Raw genomic sequence first — 19,521 nt, forward strand, 5'->3', positions numbered from 1 at the left:
GCAGGACATATGGGGAACAATACTTTATTCTCAAAAACCTGAAATATTAACACAATATTAACTATAACTAACACTTGACTAGGTATAACCATGACAAGACTGTAGTAATATCTCAGAATATTTCAAAACAGGTACAGCTAATGGAGCCATGGTTTGACCCTAGAATTAATCTAAACATGATATCAGGCAGGTGTGATAATTTCCTCTATTCATATTTTTGGCCTCAGTGGAGGAAGAAGTCTTCTCATCTCCTTTCCCTACTTCTTACTCAACAGGAGTGCTGAGTTGATTGGTCAGATTCTAGCACACTGATTAGGTTCCTGCTTTTGAGGATTTGGGCCTTGGGGTTTAAATAAGCTTATGGTGGATGAAAGCATTCTCTGGCTCTTTTTCCTCTGGTATTGCTGGGTGCACTGGCCTTTCACTTCGTGAAGATGATGAATTTGAGAGCGGGAACTGAAGTAGTTCTTCAGTCTGCTTTGGTTCCCGACTTCTTATAACCAGTCTAGTAGGAAAAAGGACCTCACATGGTTCACTGCAGTTTATTAGAGCTCTACACTGAAATTAGGGCCACCTCCACCATCATAATACAACATTATTTTCCTTCCCTCGGGCATTTGATTCTCTTGGGGGACACCCAGAAGGTGGGAGAGCTAGTCCAAGATAGGATTTGTAAATTCTGGATCTCCTGGCCAAATGCCAGCTCTAATAGGACTATTCTTTAATAGTACCTCATTCTTTCATCCCTAAACTCATACCCCAAGAAGTCTTTATGATCCCTTTTCTCCTGCCATTGGTGCTTCAGGCACTTATGGGTATTACACAGGTATTACTGCCCATTATTCTTGAAAGTTTATCATGTGGAAAAAGTCCTTGAAGTCTGATTAAGAAGAGATATGCTCATGTTGGAAAAAGATTTATCCTACTACAGGTTGCGTATCCCTTATCCAAAATGCTTGAGCCAAAAGTGCTTTGGATTTTGGACTTTTTCACATTTTGGAATATTTGCATTATACTTACAAGTCAAGCATCCCTAATTTGAAAATCTGAGACATAAAATGCTCCAATGATCATTTCCTTTAAGCGTCATGTCAGTGCTCAAAATATTTTGGATTTTGGAGCATTTCAGATTTCAGATTTTCAGATGAGCCAGAGAATGCTTTCTTCCACCATAAGCTTATTTAAACCCCAAGGCCCAAATCCTCAAAAGCATGAACCTAATCAGTGTGCTAGAATCTGACCAATCAACTCAGCAACTTGACCTGTAATTATAGATCATACAGGGCACCTGAATTCAAGTCCCCCAGGGAGCCACAGGAGCAAATTGTTAGTCAATTTGCAATCATCTGTAGCTCACCCTGGCTGCTGAGCTTTAATTAACACAGCTTTGTGAGGAGTGGTTGTGCCAGCAAGTTCATTTTGTTAAATATTGACTGACAGGATTTCCGTTCTTCTAGTAGAACAGTCTCATAAACAAGGTGAGAAGACAGAAGACATTGTCTGAACAATTTAAGTGGATAGGAAAAAACACTAGATAATGTTCTTTTATACAAAGGCATTTGTGAAGTGCTGAGTGTGTAATGCTGAGATGGGAAAATCTCTATTTTTCCTTAATATTACCTAAAATACCTTTAAAAAGTTTATTATTTTTCATCTCAATTTTTTAAATGAGGAGTTAAGCTGTGTGCTCAATTTTCCCATTATTGTATTATCTAGATAAGATATATGCAGCTTGTTGTCAGTGAAGCTTTCCGGAAATGTTTTATTTTTACCTCAGGGAAAACAAAAGGCTGTGTTCTTTCCTTTCTTGCTGATGCTATCAGCCCAGTGCAGAGATTTTGACCCCTTGTATTCTTACTTTACACTGGGACTTTTCAAATGGACTAAGCTTGCCAACAGGACTTGAATTTCATGTCTTATTACCCTGTTACGATTTAAAATTTGAGCACCTCTGAAGATAACTGACACGATGCCATGACAAAAACACATCAAGAATTTCTACCAACTTTTTTGTGAGGTTACCCCAAAATAAACAGAGAGGCAGGAGGTTAATTTACATGGACATACATGAGTTAATACTGAACAGTTTCATTCTTTGTCTTCTTGCTCATTTTTACCAAACCCACACATTGCCCCTTCAGTGTACAGTTGTGCTCTGAGCAAATACTCAGCAAATACCCATTATTGGGTAATGCTGTTCAGTCAGACAAATATACCATTTTGATTGCTCTTCTCTAAATTTTATCATTGAGCTGAAATAAATTTTTATTTATTACTAGCAAACTTTAAATTTAGATATTGTGAAAATTATTAGGAAAAAATATTTTTTTACCTTTACAGTCTTCCATTGGAATTGTTTATTCTTGATTTAATATCTACCTGTGACAATGAAATCTCAGTATCAAGAGAAAAGGTATCTCATATAGAAAAACATATACTTGCGTATGTAAACTTTAAAGTCGTCACTTTAAATGGTAGATAAAACCATGTTGAAGGGGCTGGCCCATGGCTCACTTGGGAGAATGTGGTGCTGATAACACAAGGCCATGGGTTCAGATCCCTGTATAGGGATGGCCAGTTAGCTCACTTGGGAGAGCATGGTGCTGACAACCCCAAGTCAAGGGTTAGATCCCCTTACCGGTCATCTTTAAAAAAAAAAAAAAAAACAACCCATGTTGAAAATGAATTTCAGGGAGTCCTTTTAAATTATCTAACTTTCTTATGTCGGTTTGCTGGTTGCTTTTGCAGTTTAACTCGGCTGCTAAGCAGCTGATAGAATGGGATAAGCCTGCAGTGCCAGGAGGTGATGCTGGAGAATGTACCTCGGCAGCAGCCCAGAGCAGCACTGCCCCAAAGCACTCTGACACCAAGAAGAACACCAAAAAGCGGCATTCCTTCACTTCGCTCACTATGGCCAACAAATCCTCCCAGGCATCCCAGAACCGCCACTCCATGGAGATCAGCCCTCCTGTCCTCATCAGCTCCAGCAACCCCACAGCTGCTGCTCGGATCAGTGAACTGTCTGGGCTTTCCTGCAGTGCCCCTTCTCAGGTAAATCCTCAAAAAGATATTAAAAAGAGCTCAGCCATGAAAAATCTACTCACAAACATGTTTGTTCACTAGCCAGAAAATATTTATTTTGAACTTCTGAAGATAGTAGCTTTTCTGGGAAGCAGAGCCTTTCTTCATTTTCTGGAGAAGGGAAAGAGCTAACTTGAGTGTGTATCAACCCAGAACTAAATACTCAGTCATTTTCAAAGGAAAGATCAGAACTTACAAGATGATAAGTAGTATTTATCAATTTCACCAAGCAGTCTCTCAGTTTTACAGAACATTCTCATTCACAGTGCTGCTTTGGGAGATCTTGCCAACTCTATCTCTACCCACACTTAAGATGCTATGGTCAAAACTTATGTTTGCAGCTATTTGTGTCTATATAACTTACTTTGATATTTAGGCTTCCTAGTCAGTCATACAGAAAGAAGAGAAAGGACAGAAAGGAACATTTAATTTAAATTAGAAAATGACCTTGCATTTTTTTTAAAGCTCATTAGTTTATCAAGACTTTGGACTGTCTTAAAAAAAATAGCTACACATTATTCTTGTGTTAATAAAATACATGAAATGATTTGGAACATTCATTCATTTGACAAATATTTATTGAGTACCTTATTATTAGATCCTTCTAGGCACTGTGTACACCAAGATATATAAGATGTAGAACTTTTCCCATGTTAGGCCTTAATTTTGGACTACAAAATGAGCCTAACTGTAGCCTGCCCAAGTCACGTGGCTGCTGTCTGTCATTATCCACTTAAGTGATGGCTGTGTTTTCCTCAGCTCAAAGGTCAGAGAGCCTAGTTCAAAGCAGCCTGACACAAGCAGGAGAAATTTCTTTCAAGTCTCATGTTTCCTTTTAAAAATCCATGCAGATTTTACATTCTTTTCCACAGTATAGCTGTATTGGGTTTTTTTTCATTCAGCATAAAAATGAAATTATTTCTCCTTCAAGAAAAAGAAAGAAAAAAATACATGGTCCTGGTCCTCAAGAAGTTTACAGTTTATTTTATTAATTAATTTATTTATTTATTTATTTTCATATTTTAAACCCAAATTTTTTCTTTTTTCTTTTTTTAATTTATTTTTTATTAGCATATTCATTATTACAAATCATCCTTGTTCTTTATGTTCCCTATTCAATCTCTCCCTCCCCCTCCCGCTTTCCGCTCTCTCTTCCCCCTCCCCCCCCCCCCTCTAATAACCATAGATGTGTTCTCTCCATCTGATAGATTAACTGTTCCTCTGCTGGTTTGTTGCCTAGATGATCTATCCAGTGCTGAAAGGTGTGATCAAGTCCTCCCCTATTCCTGTAAAGCAGATGCTTCTGTTATTCTGGAGTGTGCTTTGTGGAGAGAGAGGACCTCTTTTTTTTTTTTCTATCTCTGCTGGTGCCTCTCCTTGTGTCAGTGCATTTAAGAGTCTGGTGTGCCATCTGCATGGTGGGTGCGACTGCCGCTATAGAGAGTAGCTGCTTTTGCAGCAGCCATGGCACTTGCAGTGGCTGTGGAGGGCTACCCACGTGGAAATGGTATTTTTGGTGTGCTCTTCACCTGATTGCAGCTGGGTTTGGCTTCTTCTGGCTCCGTGCCTCAGGACCCTAGCAGGGCCTGGGGCAGTGGCAGCAGCTTGCCTAGCTGTGGCTGGGTTTGGCTTACCCCGGCTCCATTGCCTCAGTACCCTGGAAGATGTTTACACTTCAATAAATGCCTATTTTGGACCACAGAATAAAAATTTACAATATAGTTTTTGGTGTTCTTTACCAATTTTATTAAAAATTATTTTATCTCAGCTTTATTTATTTGACCGTGCTTATTTAGATTCATACTGCATGTTGTGACTTAAATGCATTCACTTTCTGAATGGCATTGTGTTTTTTGGTGGTTTTTAGGTGGTGGGGCCATGAAACTTTTGATATTACTGAGGGAAATAGGACACAAACATGCACACATATCCATGACTAGAACATGAATACAGTGAGGGCAGAGGCCTTTGCTTGATTCACTGATAAAATACCAAATGACTGACATACAGTAAGCATTCGATAAATATTTGTTGAATGAATGAATCACTTAAAAAATGGTCAGAGAGGGGAACCATGTTACTTTACGTGTAACTAATCATACCCATGCATTATAGATCAGAGTAGGAAGTACCAAGTGAGGTTAAACTGGATAGGTTCGAAGCTGAAGATTTTTGAATAAGGTTCTGAAGGAGAAACCCAGTAAAGATAGCCATTCACTAATAGAAAATTGCATCATTTTGACTCAGCGTGTTTTATCTTGTGACTTAGCAGCATATGCACAAAGACGTTTTCTTGAAATAAAAGCCAAGGTTCTGCTAAGGCTAGTGACAACTCAGAATGGGAATAGCTTTAAAAAAATGGTCAGTAATTTTTTGGCAGTAGAGAAAAATAAAAGAGAAAGGAAGGTGAACAAAGCATTTATATATTTTGTAGGGAACTCAGCAGTCAGGTGTGAGCATGCCTGATGCTGCCACACCAGAGCTGGGAATGAAGACTATAAAAGTAGAGCTATTTTTGTTTTGCTTCAAGTAGCTTAGGAAACAAGGCACCTTCTGTGTTCCATTGAAACAGTTTCCCCTTCAACTATTCCACCCCTCCTCCCCAGTTTGTTCTGTTTTCAGTGGTAGCATGTTGCCTCAGGGCGAAGTTATTTCTAGAAGAGGACGGGAGATGTTTGAAGTGCTGCCTGGGTTCTCCAGCCTAGGTTTACAGAAAACACTACTTATGTAGGGCACTGTGTACATTGGAGGGAACCACAGTCCACAATAAAGCATTGAGAATATGGAGCCCATGTGACATGCAAACACTCTCCTACCCATGGAGATCAGTGTAGATGGGAAAGTGGCTTCTGTGAAACTGTTTAAAACAGGGCTCTCCTTTTTCTTTGCTCAGCAAAAGACCTATCAGATTTTATTTTTCAGGTGCCTCCGTTTTGAGGTTATCAGTAAATTTAACTGAGTCCCATTGCTTAATCTGTCTCCTGCTGTTGGCCTAATTTCTGTCTTCCTTTTCCTTACTCATGCTCACTTTTACCTTCAATTTTTTTTTTTTTTTTCTCTTCATGTTAGTTAGAATTAGGTTTGGTTGCATTTATTAGAAAATCAAAAGTAAGAGGCCTAAAGAAGTGAGTATTTATTTTTCTCTCATCCAAATGAAATTTAGATATAGGCAATTGGGTGCTGCTGTGATAGCTCCACAAAGTTATTAGGGACTTCACCTTCCAGCTCACCTTTCCACCATATAGGTAGGTCATTATGTTCATGCTTCTATTTGGCAATTAGAGATCTCACTTTCACATTCAAATTTCAGGCAGCAGGACGGTGAAATGGACAAAAAGGAGAAAAGGGCTTGCTTGCTATTGTATTTAATGACTGTTGAATGATGGCTGAACTTTCAGATGGATTAATTGGAAGATTATTTATACAGATGTGCATGGATGTCTGTGATTGATAACCGTAAAAGCACATGATGGTATAAGCAACCATGACGTTTTGTCTACTCCTCTGACCACACCTGTGATATTTTTTGGCTTCTGCCAGCTGGAGGAGTGATTCATAATATTAAGTGTTCATAATATTAAGAGACTTCATCTCTTCCTATGCTCAGTGCTAGGAACAGTCTTGTGTTAAAGTTTTGCTTGAAGGATGCTCCACGTTCAGTGCTTCAGTTCTGCATCTGCAATGGCAGAGACCTTAGGGAGCCTCTGGTCCAACTCCTCATGGGGGTCTGGAGACGTGAAGTAACTTATCCCAAGACCATGAAGTCATTAGCAGCTAATTATTCTGACTCCACTCTGGGGCTTTTAGACAAATGTCAGTCAATAATGAAATCTTTTTGAGATGTTTGCAAGGTCAGGCCCAAGAAACTGTATTTTAGTAAGTTTTTTTTTCTGCCCCAAACGCTCCTTGATAATGATGTCCACTTTGAGGTGAGCTTCATTGTATCTTATAAGAAATACTACCTCTTTTGTGTGCTGCCAACTTGCAGATGTCCTTGGAATGTGTATATAAGTAGATTTATTGGATAAAATAGCTAAAGGCCATTAGGTTCTTCCTAGAATGAAAACCAATGTGCTTCCCATTAGACATAGATTGGAAATAGACTTTGGTTCACAGGAGAGACAGAAAACGAGGGTTTGGGGAGAAACTGTTACTAGTAGCATCCCCTGGATCTACTTAGGTTTAAGCCTTAGGTTCAATCAATATATGGACCAACAGGTGCAGACATATTTTAAAAGATTATGAATTCCATGTATAACACAGATTTATTTGTGAAAATAAATTGTATGCTGTGAAGCTGATTATCCCTGGCCCTGGTGGGGCCTAACTGAGTGGAAAACTGAAAGCTTCCTTCAAGCCCTCTGGGAATTAGTCTCTGAGCTTTCTTTGTCCTGGTAATCTTTTTCTTAATTTTTGGGAATTGAGGAAACTATGTTTGGGATTACATTTTTATTATAAAAAGCCTAGCATTTCTGGTGCATCATTGTTTCCTTGGGGAAACAGGGTACCAGACAAACACATTGCTTCCATTCATAGTGGAGGAAAAACACTCCAGTTGGGCAGGAACCCATCCCCCTACTTGTGCAGCATCAAGTAACACCACTGCATTCTGCAGTTGGACCTGCTGTGCAACCTGAATGTAATTGATCAAGTAACTGAACACAGGCAATGAAATGACCTGAATAACTCAATTTCTTTCTAGTAAATTAATCTTGGGTAGCATCACGGATAAGACACCTTTGAAAACAACTAATTTGGCTTGACATTGTTCCTTTAAAGGTTTTATTAATAATTGCCTGCTATAGGCATGTCTAGGCAGCTGCTTTTTAATTATGCATCTCACTGAAAGGTAGTAGTCATGAAAAATGATCCAGAAAATAGCAAAATACCAAGAATTTCACATACATTTAACATATTGGTAGACAGGGGAGTGTTCAGCCACAACCCACCTTAACAGGTTCTTCAGGCAGATTGTTAGTGGGCTAGTCAAGCACCAGGCTGGCCATCTGAATCTACCATCAGGTTGATTTATGGTGGCATTCATAATGAGGCAGTGTATTTATTGTGAAAGCCAGCAGCAGTTGAATTCTCTATGTAAAATTGTAGTGACCAGTATTTATCATATGACTTCCCCACATCTAGAAAAATGCCTGGTACAAATTAGGTAATCAGTAAATTTGGGTTGAATAAACTAAAAGGAATTCTGCCTTCCCAAAATAATAGAAGCTACTGATTTTTTTTTTTTTTAATGTGACTTGCCTTCCCAAGATGTAGCCAGCATAATCTGTTGTATTAAATATAGTCTTCTTTTTAATACCTTTTTTTTTTTTGGCAGGTTCATATAAGTACCACCGGGTTAATTGTGACCCCACCCCCAAGCAGCCCAGTGACAACTGGCCCCTCGTTCACTTTCCCATCAGATGTTCCCTACCAAGCAGCCCTTGGAGTAAGTATAGTTTCTCTCATCTTTATTTCTCTTTTAGGTACTTCATCATGTTAGTCTGGCACACTCCACCCTGTAACACCTGCAGTTTACGTTGATACTTACTAGGAGGGGTGGATCTCTATCTTTCATCTATTATCTCTGTTAATCTTACAAAAACTTAGAAAGTCTCTTGCCTGCAGCCTGCAAAATTTTTAACAGTGAGGATCAGTTGCATGAAGCTGTTAGGAGAACTCTGAAAAATACATTTATTTTCATTAAAGTTCAACCTTATTTCCTGAAGGCTTAACCTTTATCTCTCTTTTCTAGATCCTGTTTGTTTCTTATTAAGGCACATTTATAGAAATACTGAGGAAACAATTCCCGAAAGCTAAATGGTTTGCTTTGAGTTGCATGATAAATTGATACCTAATCTCTCCATTTAGGATTTATCCTTTAATTTCTTGCCTTCTATTCATATAGCTCATAGTTGTGGTTATCTAAAGGTACCTGTGCCTTGGAAGACTTCCTTAGATTATGTTGATTTTTCCTTCTTAAAACTAGCATTCTATAGGTAGAGTCCAAACACTAATTGCTTTAAAACATCTGAACAGAGGAAATTAATAGGGATAATTAGGTAACCAAGGGAGACAGTTACAAAGAAGAGTGCTGTGGAAAGAAAATTAAAAGGGAAGAAACAGCAAATGCAACCTTAAATAGTAGAGAAACACAATAGTTTAAGTCCCTATTTCCAAAAATGGTAGGCAATTGAACTGCAGGGAACTAGCAATTGTGAGACATCTCTTATCCAGGCCAATGCCTTGGCTTATACTTTCAGACTATTTGTTTCAGCACTGAGTTGAATGAGGATAGAAAAGATTTTTAAGTCAGATTGCCCAGTACCTGGATCATTGCATCACCCCACCCACTCCACGCCTGTTAGTTATGATGCTCCGAGAGAAACAGTGTGGCCCAATGCTGGGGGTATAGGCCTGTGGTGAAACCGATCTGGGTTTGAAGTCCCACTCAGTCACTCATTTGTTCTGTGACCATGGAAAATTTAACTGGGCCTCTCTAAGCCTCAGTGTCCCTGCCTATAAAATGAGATTAATAGTCTATACTTCAAAGTTAGAACATAGAAGGGAATGACTATTATTGATCTCATTATTGGCTTCTGTTGAAGACCATTACAAGGTAGGCCTGTGACATGTGCCGCTTGTTTAAGAATGCCTTGAGGGCTGGGTTCTCTTTGTTACAATTTTCTCTGCTCTCTGTACCAGGAATAGTAAGGCTTCTAAGTAGCTGGTTTGTTTTTAGGCTGTGGATTTTATATGTGTTGTAAAGATTTTATTTCCCTCTGCTAGAATGCTTAGGGCCAAATTTGAAGCCCCTTCCAGCAAGGGCCTCAGAGCAACATATTAGTGAAAATGTTGGCTCCGTCTAGTTTTATTGTTCTCATTTTCCATTTGCCTCGTTTTTCTTATTTCATATTTATTTTGTCTTGATACATTTTATACATAATTGAAAACTGGTTTTGAAACAAGGTGGGATATAATTAAATGCAGAGTTATTACCTAGCTTGTCTTAGACTTTTGAACTTTTTATAGAGTTAAGCTTGTTCTTGTATTTAAATGGAAGTTAATAATGTTCTAGTTAGAGGTTAAAGTTTTTTTTTTAAAGTTCCCTGAATGATTACAGCTTCCTTGATAGCACAACTGTTTGGTGAAGGAAAAGTTGCCTGGATTCATCTGGGGAGAAGACAAATTTCAGTTAACTTTTATTGAAATGTGGTTTCCATGAGATTCCATTGGCCCTGGATGTTTGACCACAGCCAAGTTCCATAGCCATCTGCCCTCTAATCTCCAGAGGAGACTCTTTCCTTTCCATCCCACCCCTAGTACATACACATAACTAGTTGGTAGTTCCATTTCCAGATGACTACCTTGCATGGAAAAATTCTAACTTAATTTCTTAAGGGGACAAAAAAAAGACTGACTTTTCTGATCTTAGAAAAATTAATTAGAGGAAAAGACATAAGACTGGCTGAGTGTGCAGCCCTTGTGGGCTGAGAATTTTACAATACTATGTAGTAAATGGCCAGTTGCTCTTAGCTGGGGGCTCACTGTAGGGAAAATCAATGGGACAGGTCACAAGAGAGCATGAATATACAAAAATTAATTTATATTCAACCATTTTATCCTAGGATTATATAAGAAAGCCTGTATGTTAAGCAAGAGGAAGGTTTATTAAATAGTATGTCTACTGTGCCAATTCCATTTAATGAAAAATTAATTATAAACAGACCTAACATCCCAGGAGATATCCAGATCTCAAAGTCCCTGGTAAGTTGGCAGAAATGTTTTAGATTTAATATGTTATGTTTAAGTGGGAAAATCTCAGTAGCCTTTGTGATCTCCATCTTACATTAATTGTGGCAACTATTCTGTTTAAGATTTAAATGTTTTTAAAGACTTTGAGTACTATCAAAGCAAAAGCGTGCAGCTTGGTAGAAAAGAAACCAAGTTTTCATGGTTTGGATTTATAGGTAATAAATGCCACCACCAGAATGGGAAATAAAAATTATGTCTAGTGTTTTTCTCATGAAATCAGATTTTTTAATCTTTTATGAAGAATGAAGTTCATAAATATATTGTCCCATACATTTCAAATGTAGCACTGAAAATGTTAAATATCTAACATGAACAAGGCTAGTATTATATCCATCTAATTCAGAAATCAAACCATTAATAGTAGTGGGGGTTTTTTCTGACTAATTTTTGGGGGAAGGAGGGTGAAGATCTTGGTACTGTATCTTTTGCACAGTGGTAGAAAACTTCTAAAACTATAATCCCTGATTCTCTGTTCCAGCTGGGAGGTGTTTACCTGCAAGGTGTCACAGGGTTAATAAAGGCCAAATACTGCCCATGGCCAATTTATAAACAAATTGCATTCCAAAATGTTTAACCCTGATTTAAAAATTTTATACACCACATGTGTGTGTGCGCACGTGTGTGTGTGTGTATTAAAAGAAAGTTAAACAGTGTTAGGGTCTCAGAATAGCCAATATGGTGTTAGCTTATTGTGGTTCATGGTGGAGGCTAAGCAGAACTTATTGCTGTCAGCAGGATCAGGGAAGAGCTCTGGAAGTAGAGGGATGGGGCTGCCAACCCTGATAGTTACAGAGGTAGAAGTAGAACCTTTGGAACTGGCAGGAGTTTCAAAAATCAGGATGAGGGGTGGGATATGGTGAAAACTTTCATAGCAACATCAGAAAAGGACTCTAACATTTCAGCAGCTGAGACCTCTTGAATCCGTATCATATTGTTCTAAGAGAGGATAGAAGCGCAGAATGTTTTCTCATTCATGAAACACACATTGGGGATCTGTTATCTTCTGGCTGTAAAACACTTGGTATTGTTCTTGCCAGCAAAACCAAGACGAGTAAGACAGTCTCTGACTTCACAGTAGTGTGAATCATAACAATAGCTCCCATTTATTGAGCTTCTGCTATGCTCCAGGGCACTGAGAAAGGCAACTTACATAAACTAGTTCTAATTATTAACTCCATCTCAAAGATCGGTATAGTGAAACATAGAAAGCTTATATAATCTACACAGATTCAATTAACTAGTATAGATATCTCTCTTCTTTGGTATAGATCAAATGTGAAACAGTAAATCTACAACATATGTGTACATGTGGTAATGCTGCTGAAACTGGTAACACTGCTGACTTGAGGGAGCATCACCACACAGTAGCTTGAACTGTTCCCTCTTTGACCAGTGCACATGCATCTGAGTTCAGTACTCAGAAAGACCATTTAAAGATGTTGATGTGTTGTAGGGCTGAAAGTGGATTGATTGGAAATCAGATGTTTAGAAGGAAATGATGATAGTATTGGGGTTATTAAATGGTATTTGCCCAAGGGACACAGAAATGCCCCGTCTATCCTGCCAGTCACTTTTCTACCCTGGGAGGTGTATGAGGGAGATGAACATGTAAGGGGCAGTTGGAAAGGAAATGAACTGTTTATTGTCAGTTGAACTTGTACCCGAAGCTCCAGTGCAAAGCACTTTACTGGTAAGCTGGCCTGCAGCCCTTGGCCCAGGCTTGAGACCTATTGGATGTTTTCCCTTATCCTTAACCAAATCCAGATCTAACCACTGTTCGGGCTGGTTGCATGAAAGGGCAAGAGGAGGAGAGAGCACCAGAAAGGAGGAGATTCACACCCACTTACTTGAACTTTTCACTCACAATGTCCATTAGCAAATGTGGCCTGTCAGTGTCCTGGAATGCTGTCCACTCAGAGAAAAGATACTTCCTCCCTGGGTGCTCACTGTGGCAAAAGAGGGAAGTCAAGGACTGCCCTAAGAGGCTGAGTCAGGGTTGGAATCTATTTTTTTCTGACCCCAAAGCCCATGTTTCTTCTATAATGCAAAGCTATTTCTTCTTCTTTTTTTTTTTTTTGTCTTTTTCCGTGTCCGGCAACGGATCGCAACCCTCAGTGTTGCCCCGTACCGGACCGGGGACCGGCAACGGGATTGCAACCCTCGGTGTTGCTCCCGCGCCTCGCTCAGCCAGTGAGCGGGAACCGGTCTGCATGTAGGATCCGAACCCTCGGGCGGGAGCGCCGCCGCACTTCTCAAGCGGCGCACTATCCAGTGCGCCACCGGGCCGGCCCGCAAAGCTGTTTCTTCTTTCAAGATCAGTGGGTCAGGCGATCTTGAAACATGGCAAAATATAACCATTTCACATTAGCAGGCCATTCCTAAGTTCTGTTTTTAATGAGCAAAATATTGTTAACAAAATGTGACCTGTGTTTCTAACAGGTCCACAGATGGTTTTTGCTGGTGGTGGAGAGTGCGTTTTGGCTTCTGGTGCCTGGGCTGGTCCAGAGTACAGATAATAGGCAGGTCTTCAGGTCAGCTGTGTGTGAATGAAAAGCTGTGGTTTACTCTGTAGAAATTTCAGGTCTTGCAGGATAGCAAACTGCCTGGAGCACAATATACAGTGGATTACCTTTTGAACTTCCGCATCATCAGAGTATTTCAGTTTAGGCTGTTTATAAAGCAACCCACAAAACTTCCTAGTCTGTCATAGCCCTAGACTTACCAGAGCCCTATCATTTTACCAACCCCACAGGGCTGAGTAACATCTAGGGATCTGATTTTAATCAGACTTTCTCTGTTGGTCTTCGTCTGTGTGCTTATGTACATACAAAAACACATGCAAACACATATGCACATTTACCCAGCATTGGGGGAAAATCTGCCTAATTTTATTAAGACCATCTAAGTTTCAACTGCAAAATTGGGATCTTTCAGAATATCCTCTCTTATGCCATTTCTCAGTGCCTAACTTTTTTTTTCTTTCTTTCTTTTTTTGGGTGGGGGGGCAGGGTGCTGGCTGGTATGGAGATCTGAACCCTTGGCCTTGGTGTTATCAACACTGCACTCTAACCAGTGGAGTTAACTGGCCAGCCCCTCAATGCCTAACTTATACTCTTTACAAAAGTAATGTATGTGAAACATTTGCTTATTGTATTTTGTAATAAGAAGTGAACTTTCTTTACATTTTTTAAATAAAATTTAACATGTTTTTATTAGGCCCATAGATGTTTTTTACCTTTTTCTTCTTACGGCCAATCTAGCACATCATCTGTTTCTTAAGATATAATAGACAATTTCAGTGACCTTGTTGAGTACATGCCATTTGTCTTCTGCCTTTCCACAGCCACTCTGTTTTGAGCTTGGGCATAGAAAGATTTGAATGGAAATCAGTTAAGTGGTAATTTTTTAGTTTTTCCATATATTACTCTATGTGCAGTGTAGACTTATCTCATTCATCAAGCTGCTGATGCATTACTATCCATGAACTGCTCAGGTCACATTTGCTGAGTATTTTACCAGGATTATCTTTACTTCTTTCTACTTTGTCACTGGAAGGAGGCCGAATGGAATGAATGCTTGACCTTCTTCTGCTTAAAGGTTTCGGAGGCTCTAAGCCTCAGAATGTGCGAATTCCAGAGCTATAACAAATCTTAATGCTGTCATGTGTTGTATGGAGAAAGTGAGTAACTTTTTCATGATGTTCTAACTTTTTGAACCAACCTCTGCCTTGTCCAGGTTAGCACTCTGTAAGCAGCTCTGCACCTCATTTATTTCTGCACTAAATGTTCTGCAGCAACTTCAGCTGCAGTGTGGGAAAATCTTGACTGAAAGTCTCTTTAGCTAAAAATTAAATATAGTGTGTGAAACAGTTGCAACATATGTCTAGAAATTAGACATTTTTTCTACTTTGTTTATTAGGTTCCTGGAAATATGTACATTAACAGACAGATGAAGTTAAACATTTAAATTTTTATTCTGAAAAATAAAATGACTGTTAAGAACTGTGTTTAAAAATCATTGGTTTTTTCTTTTTAATATGCTGATGTGTAGAAACATCATGCTTTCCTAGGTGCATTCTTTAGTCTCCTTATTTCTCCATTGATTCAGTTTTTACATCTCGTGGCTCAAAGATTTGGGGAGGGTGAGGTGGAGATTCAGGCGGTCTTTGTGTGCCTGTTTTCCCAGGAGTTTCAGTATACAGACCCTAAAGAATTATCTGGGGTTTATAGATCAGAAGGTAACAATTGCTCCATTGATTTTCTAAAGGCATGGAATCCTGTAGGCAGAAGCCCATTAGGCTGTGCCCATAAAGTAACCAACAGCTTTTCACTGGTGTACTTGTTAAAGATTACCAGCCTTGATAGTACTAAATTTCAAAAGCTGGCAAAGTAAAGAATAAGCAAAAGTAGCAATAATACCCCGTGACTGTGGCTTGCCATTGTTTGGGCTTTTTGAAGACCAGGCATCAAAGGAAATTTTCTTCTGAAGAAATGATTTGAGATATAGTGCAACTGAATTGTTTTTTGTTGTGTTTTAAGTTTCGGATTACAGAAACAATCACAAATTAATTCCTAACAAGCTGCGTGATGTTATAGTTGCCCCCTCGAAAGACATTTGTATTCTTGTCCAAGTCTATACTTAAAAGTGCTATTAATCTTAAAATTACGTGCAGTCGTTTCATTTTTTCTTTCCCTCCTTCCAAGAGTGATTACTTACCTATTTGCTGAATAAGTTGTTGTGGCTTTAAGATCATAAAGGAGAACAAGAGATGAATTTTTAAAAGGGGGCTTTTCATACGAAGTAGCCTGCTGGTTCTGCTCTGTGTGCATTCCATTAAAGTCGTGTTCTCTGGATTTGATTCCTTTTCCCTCCTACCTTCCATAGTAGATGTAAATAAATATTTTGTTCCTTCCCCCCTCCTCCTTATTTGTTTCCTATACCAGACTATGAATCCTCCTCTTCCCCCACCCCCTCTCCTGGCTGCCACTGTCCTCACCTCCACACCGCCAGGCGCTGTTGCTGCTGGAATGGGACCAAGGCCTACGGCAGGATCCACTGACCAGATTGCACATTTACGGCCTCAGACTCGCCCCAGCGTGTAAGTGAGGGTGTCATTTATTACTGCTTAAGCATTCATTTAAAATTAAGTCCAAATAGCAGAGGTGGAGAAACACCTTTCTGGTATGAGCCGGTGACAGGCTTATGGCTCACCAAGTGGTTTGTGTTCTGCAGACTTCTATCTGGTCATGCATATAATTAGGAAACTGCTGAAACAAAATAGGTCTAATGCATGAGCTTGCTCAGTAGCTATCTTGCTAAGTGAAGGCCTTTCATAGTTTAGGGAAACATGCTGTTTACTTCTTTATAATATTATGTGAGTACAGAACTGCCTTTTTTGTTTGAGCTTTTTGTCTTCATTTTCATTCCTTGCATTAGGACAGTAAGGAACAGGAAGATATTCCACACAACTCAGATCTAGATCTAGTTGATCTAGATCTAGTTGGAGTATGCATGTAAAAATTCCCCAGCAATAAGTATCCAGAAATTTCTCATTATTCTGTTCAGGGTTTTCTTTTTTTTTTTGTCTTTTGTCTTTTTCCGTGTCCGGCAACAGATCGCAACCCTCAGTGTTGCCCCCGGACCGGACCGGGGACCGGCAACGGGATTGCAACCCTCGGTGTTGCTCCCGCGCCTCGCTCAGCCAGCGAGCGGGAACCGGTCTGTATGTGGGATCCGAACCCTCGGGTGGGAGCGCCGCCGCGCTTCCCAAGCGGCGCACTTATCCAGTGCTCCACCGGGCCGGCCCCATGTTCAGGGTTTTCTGATGGCAGAATACAACTAGATTTTTGTGGATCCTGCATTGTGTGAATTTATACACAAACAGTTTAGAGCACTGGTAAGAACTATAAGTTAGTGTTGCCTGCCTGGTTTCTGTGTGTTGGTAGGTACAATTACCTTGCATTGTGGAATTGTTTCGCACTCTCTATGATCTAGACTTTGTTTTCCTTTGACCTTTTCAAACTCAGTCTTCTTCCTGGCTGAGCATATGAGCATATAAAAGCAGGTGCAGCTCAAGCTTCCAGGTTCAGCTTGTATGTGGAAGGCAGCATGTTGTGCTTCCCAGTGGATTTCATACAATATGTCTATTTGGGGCTACTTCCCAAGTCTAAAAAGTGCCATTTGAGAAGCTCAGTTTTCCTGGTGGGTACCTAATCTTTAGCAGCAAGTTAGGCAGTCTTGGAAGCTGTATTAATTCTTCCACAGTACACAAATACCATTTGGTGGGATAGTCACTTCCACACTGGGAGGAGCAGGTTCAGCAGTTCTTAATCCGGAAGGCTTCTGCCTATATTTAAAACGTAGACAGCAAAACCTCTTTCAAAGGAGAGTTGCCAATGCAATTTACAGGTTAAAGGGTTATACTTTGTGTTTACATTTGTACAAAATACTCAAGACTTTGTAGCAAAGAAGAGTTTTGAGCATCTTGGGGTTTGTCTGTTACTCAGCCTGAAATCAAAATTTTTTTTTCTATTCTAGGTATGTTGCTATATATCCATATACTCCCCGGAAAGAGGATGAGCTAGAGCTGAGAAAAGGGGAGATGTTTTTAGTGTTTGAACGTTGCCAGGATGGCTGGTTCAAAGGCACATCAATGCATACCAGCAAGATAGGGGTTTTTCCTGGCAATTATGTGGCACCAGTCACAAGGTATGGTTTTGAGTAAATGGCTTAAGTTCTAAACAGAGAAACTTTGTTCTTTTCTATGGTTTTCGGCCTACAGATTCTTTCTCACATTTTAACTGCCTGTTACATACCGAAAGTTTTTAAAATTTATATCTATATTTGTTAAAATTCCTTCTAACTCTAAAATTCTTAGTATACTTTTCAAATGGATACATGTGAAATTATAGGTTTCTACCAATGAATGTACTGGGTTTCAAGTTATTTGCTTTATTTTATATGTGAGAAGATTCAACTACACCAGTTTCAGTATTTCTCTACTAGAAAATAAAAACATAGTGTTTAATATAAACAAAAGCTATATTATTAATATTTATATGTTTATATAATGCTTACTAGGTGCCAGGTAGGCAGATTTCTAAGTGCATTACACTATAAGTCCTTAAACAACTCATTGATGTAGTTGCTGTTATTATCCCCATTTAATAGACAAAGAAATTGAGGCACAGGGCCAGCCCGGTGGCGCACTGGAGAGTGCGCCGCTTGGGAGCACGGCGGCGCTCCCGCCCAGGGTTTGGATCCCATGTGTTGCCCGGTTCCCGCTCACTGGCTGAGCGAGGTGCGGGCGCAACACCGAGGGTTGCGATCCCGTTGCCGGGCAGTAAAAAAAAAGACAAATAGGAAAAAAAAAAAAAAAGAAATTGAGGCACAGGGCCAGCCCGGTGGCGCACTGGAGAGTGCGCCGCTTGGGAGCACGGCGGCGCTCCCGCCCAGGGTTTGGATCCCATGTGTTGCCCGGTTCCCGCTCACTGGCTGAGCGAGGTGCGGGCGCAACACCGAGGGTTGCGATCCCGTTGCCGGGCAGTAAAAAAAAAGACAAATAGGAAAAAAAAAAAAAAAGAAATTGAGGCACAGGGCCAGCCCGGTGGCGCACTGGAGAGTGCGCCGCTTGGGAGCACGGCGGCGCTCCCGCCCAGGGTTTGGATCCCATGTGTTGCCCGGTTCCCGCTCACTGGCTGAGCGAGGTGCGGGCGCAACACCGAGGGTTGCGATCCCGTTGCCGGTCAGTAAAAAAAAAGACAAAAAGGAAAAAAAAAAAAAAGAAATTGAGGCACAGAGAGATTAAATAAATGGTCTGAGGTACATAGTGAGGAAGTGCTCAAACAGGAAGTCTGGGTCTGTATTTCATTACCTTGGTGATTACCTCTGAATTCTTGCATTTAATTTCTATGATACAGTTAGAAATAAAATTCCTAAAATATGGCATAGATTCTTCTCAACTGAGGGTGACTTTGCTCCCCAGGAGACATTTGGTAATACCTGGATGTATTTCTGATTGTCACAGGTCGGGATGGGAGTTACTGCTGGCATGTAGTGGACAAAGGCCAAGGATGCCACTAAACATCATACAATACATAGGACAGTCTCCCACAACAAAGAGTAATCTGGCCCAAAATGTTACCAAGATTGAGATACCCTGTTAAAGGGTGATAGGAGCTTTCAGTATACAAAATTTTCTTTATTTAAAGATAATTCACCTTCTGGTCACTGAGGAAACTAGCCTTAGAAACTGAATAAAATGAAATCAGTACTGAGGAAGGCCCTGGTTTTCGACCACTGGACTATTAATAAATGGCCTAGCTTTAACTGTGTTAAAACATTCCTCAAAGTCTCAATTTTAAACAAATAGCTTAATGAACTGACATATTTGTCAGCCATTGGTCTTGAATTATAGGTCAGCCAGCAGCCTAATCAAATGAAAATCACTATTGTTGCAGATGGTGACAGAATATTAGCTTTAATTTGACTTGGAAATTTTTAATCAATATTCTTTTCTGTATATGTTAAAATCTACATTCAGGATCCAGTTCGTCTTGAAAATGGCAGTTAGAACCTCCCTGGTGCATAAAAAAAAAAAAAAAAAAAAAAAAAAAAAAAAAAAAAAAA

General features: G+C 39.8%; 1 protein-coding gene across 1 annotated transcript in view; it reads left to right on the plus strand.

Moving 5' to 3' along the window:
• The window catches only part of SH3RF1 (SH3 domain containing ring finger 1), a 167,599-nt gene that overhangs the window by 122,454 nt on the left and 25,624 nt on the right, over positions 1-19,521 (plus strand). The window contains exons 5-8 of the mRNA XM_008570592.1: positions 2,749-3,051; positions 8,417-8,527; positions 15,837-15,991; positions 17,431-17,601. Coding sequence (XP_008568814.1) covers positions 2,749-3,051; positions 8,417-8,527; positions 15,837-15,991; positions 17,431-17,601 — 740 coding nt within the window. The remainder of the gene's footprint in view (positions 1-2,748; positions 3,052-8,416; positions 8,528-15,836; positions 15,992-17,430; positions 17,602-19,521) is intronic.

This window comes from Galeopterus variegatus, unplaced genomic scaffold (assembly GCF_000696425.1).
Source record: "Galeopterus variegatus unplaced genomic scaffold, G_variegatus-3.0.2 Scaffold618, whole genome shotgun sequence".
NCBI classification, from domain to species: Eukaryota; Metazoa; Chordata; class Mammalia; order Dermoptera; family Cynocephalidae; genus Galeopterus; species Galeopterus variegatus.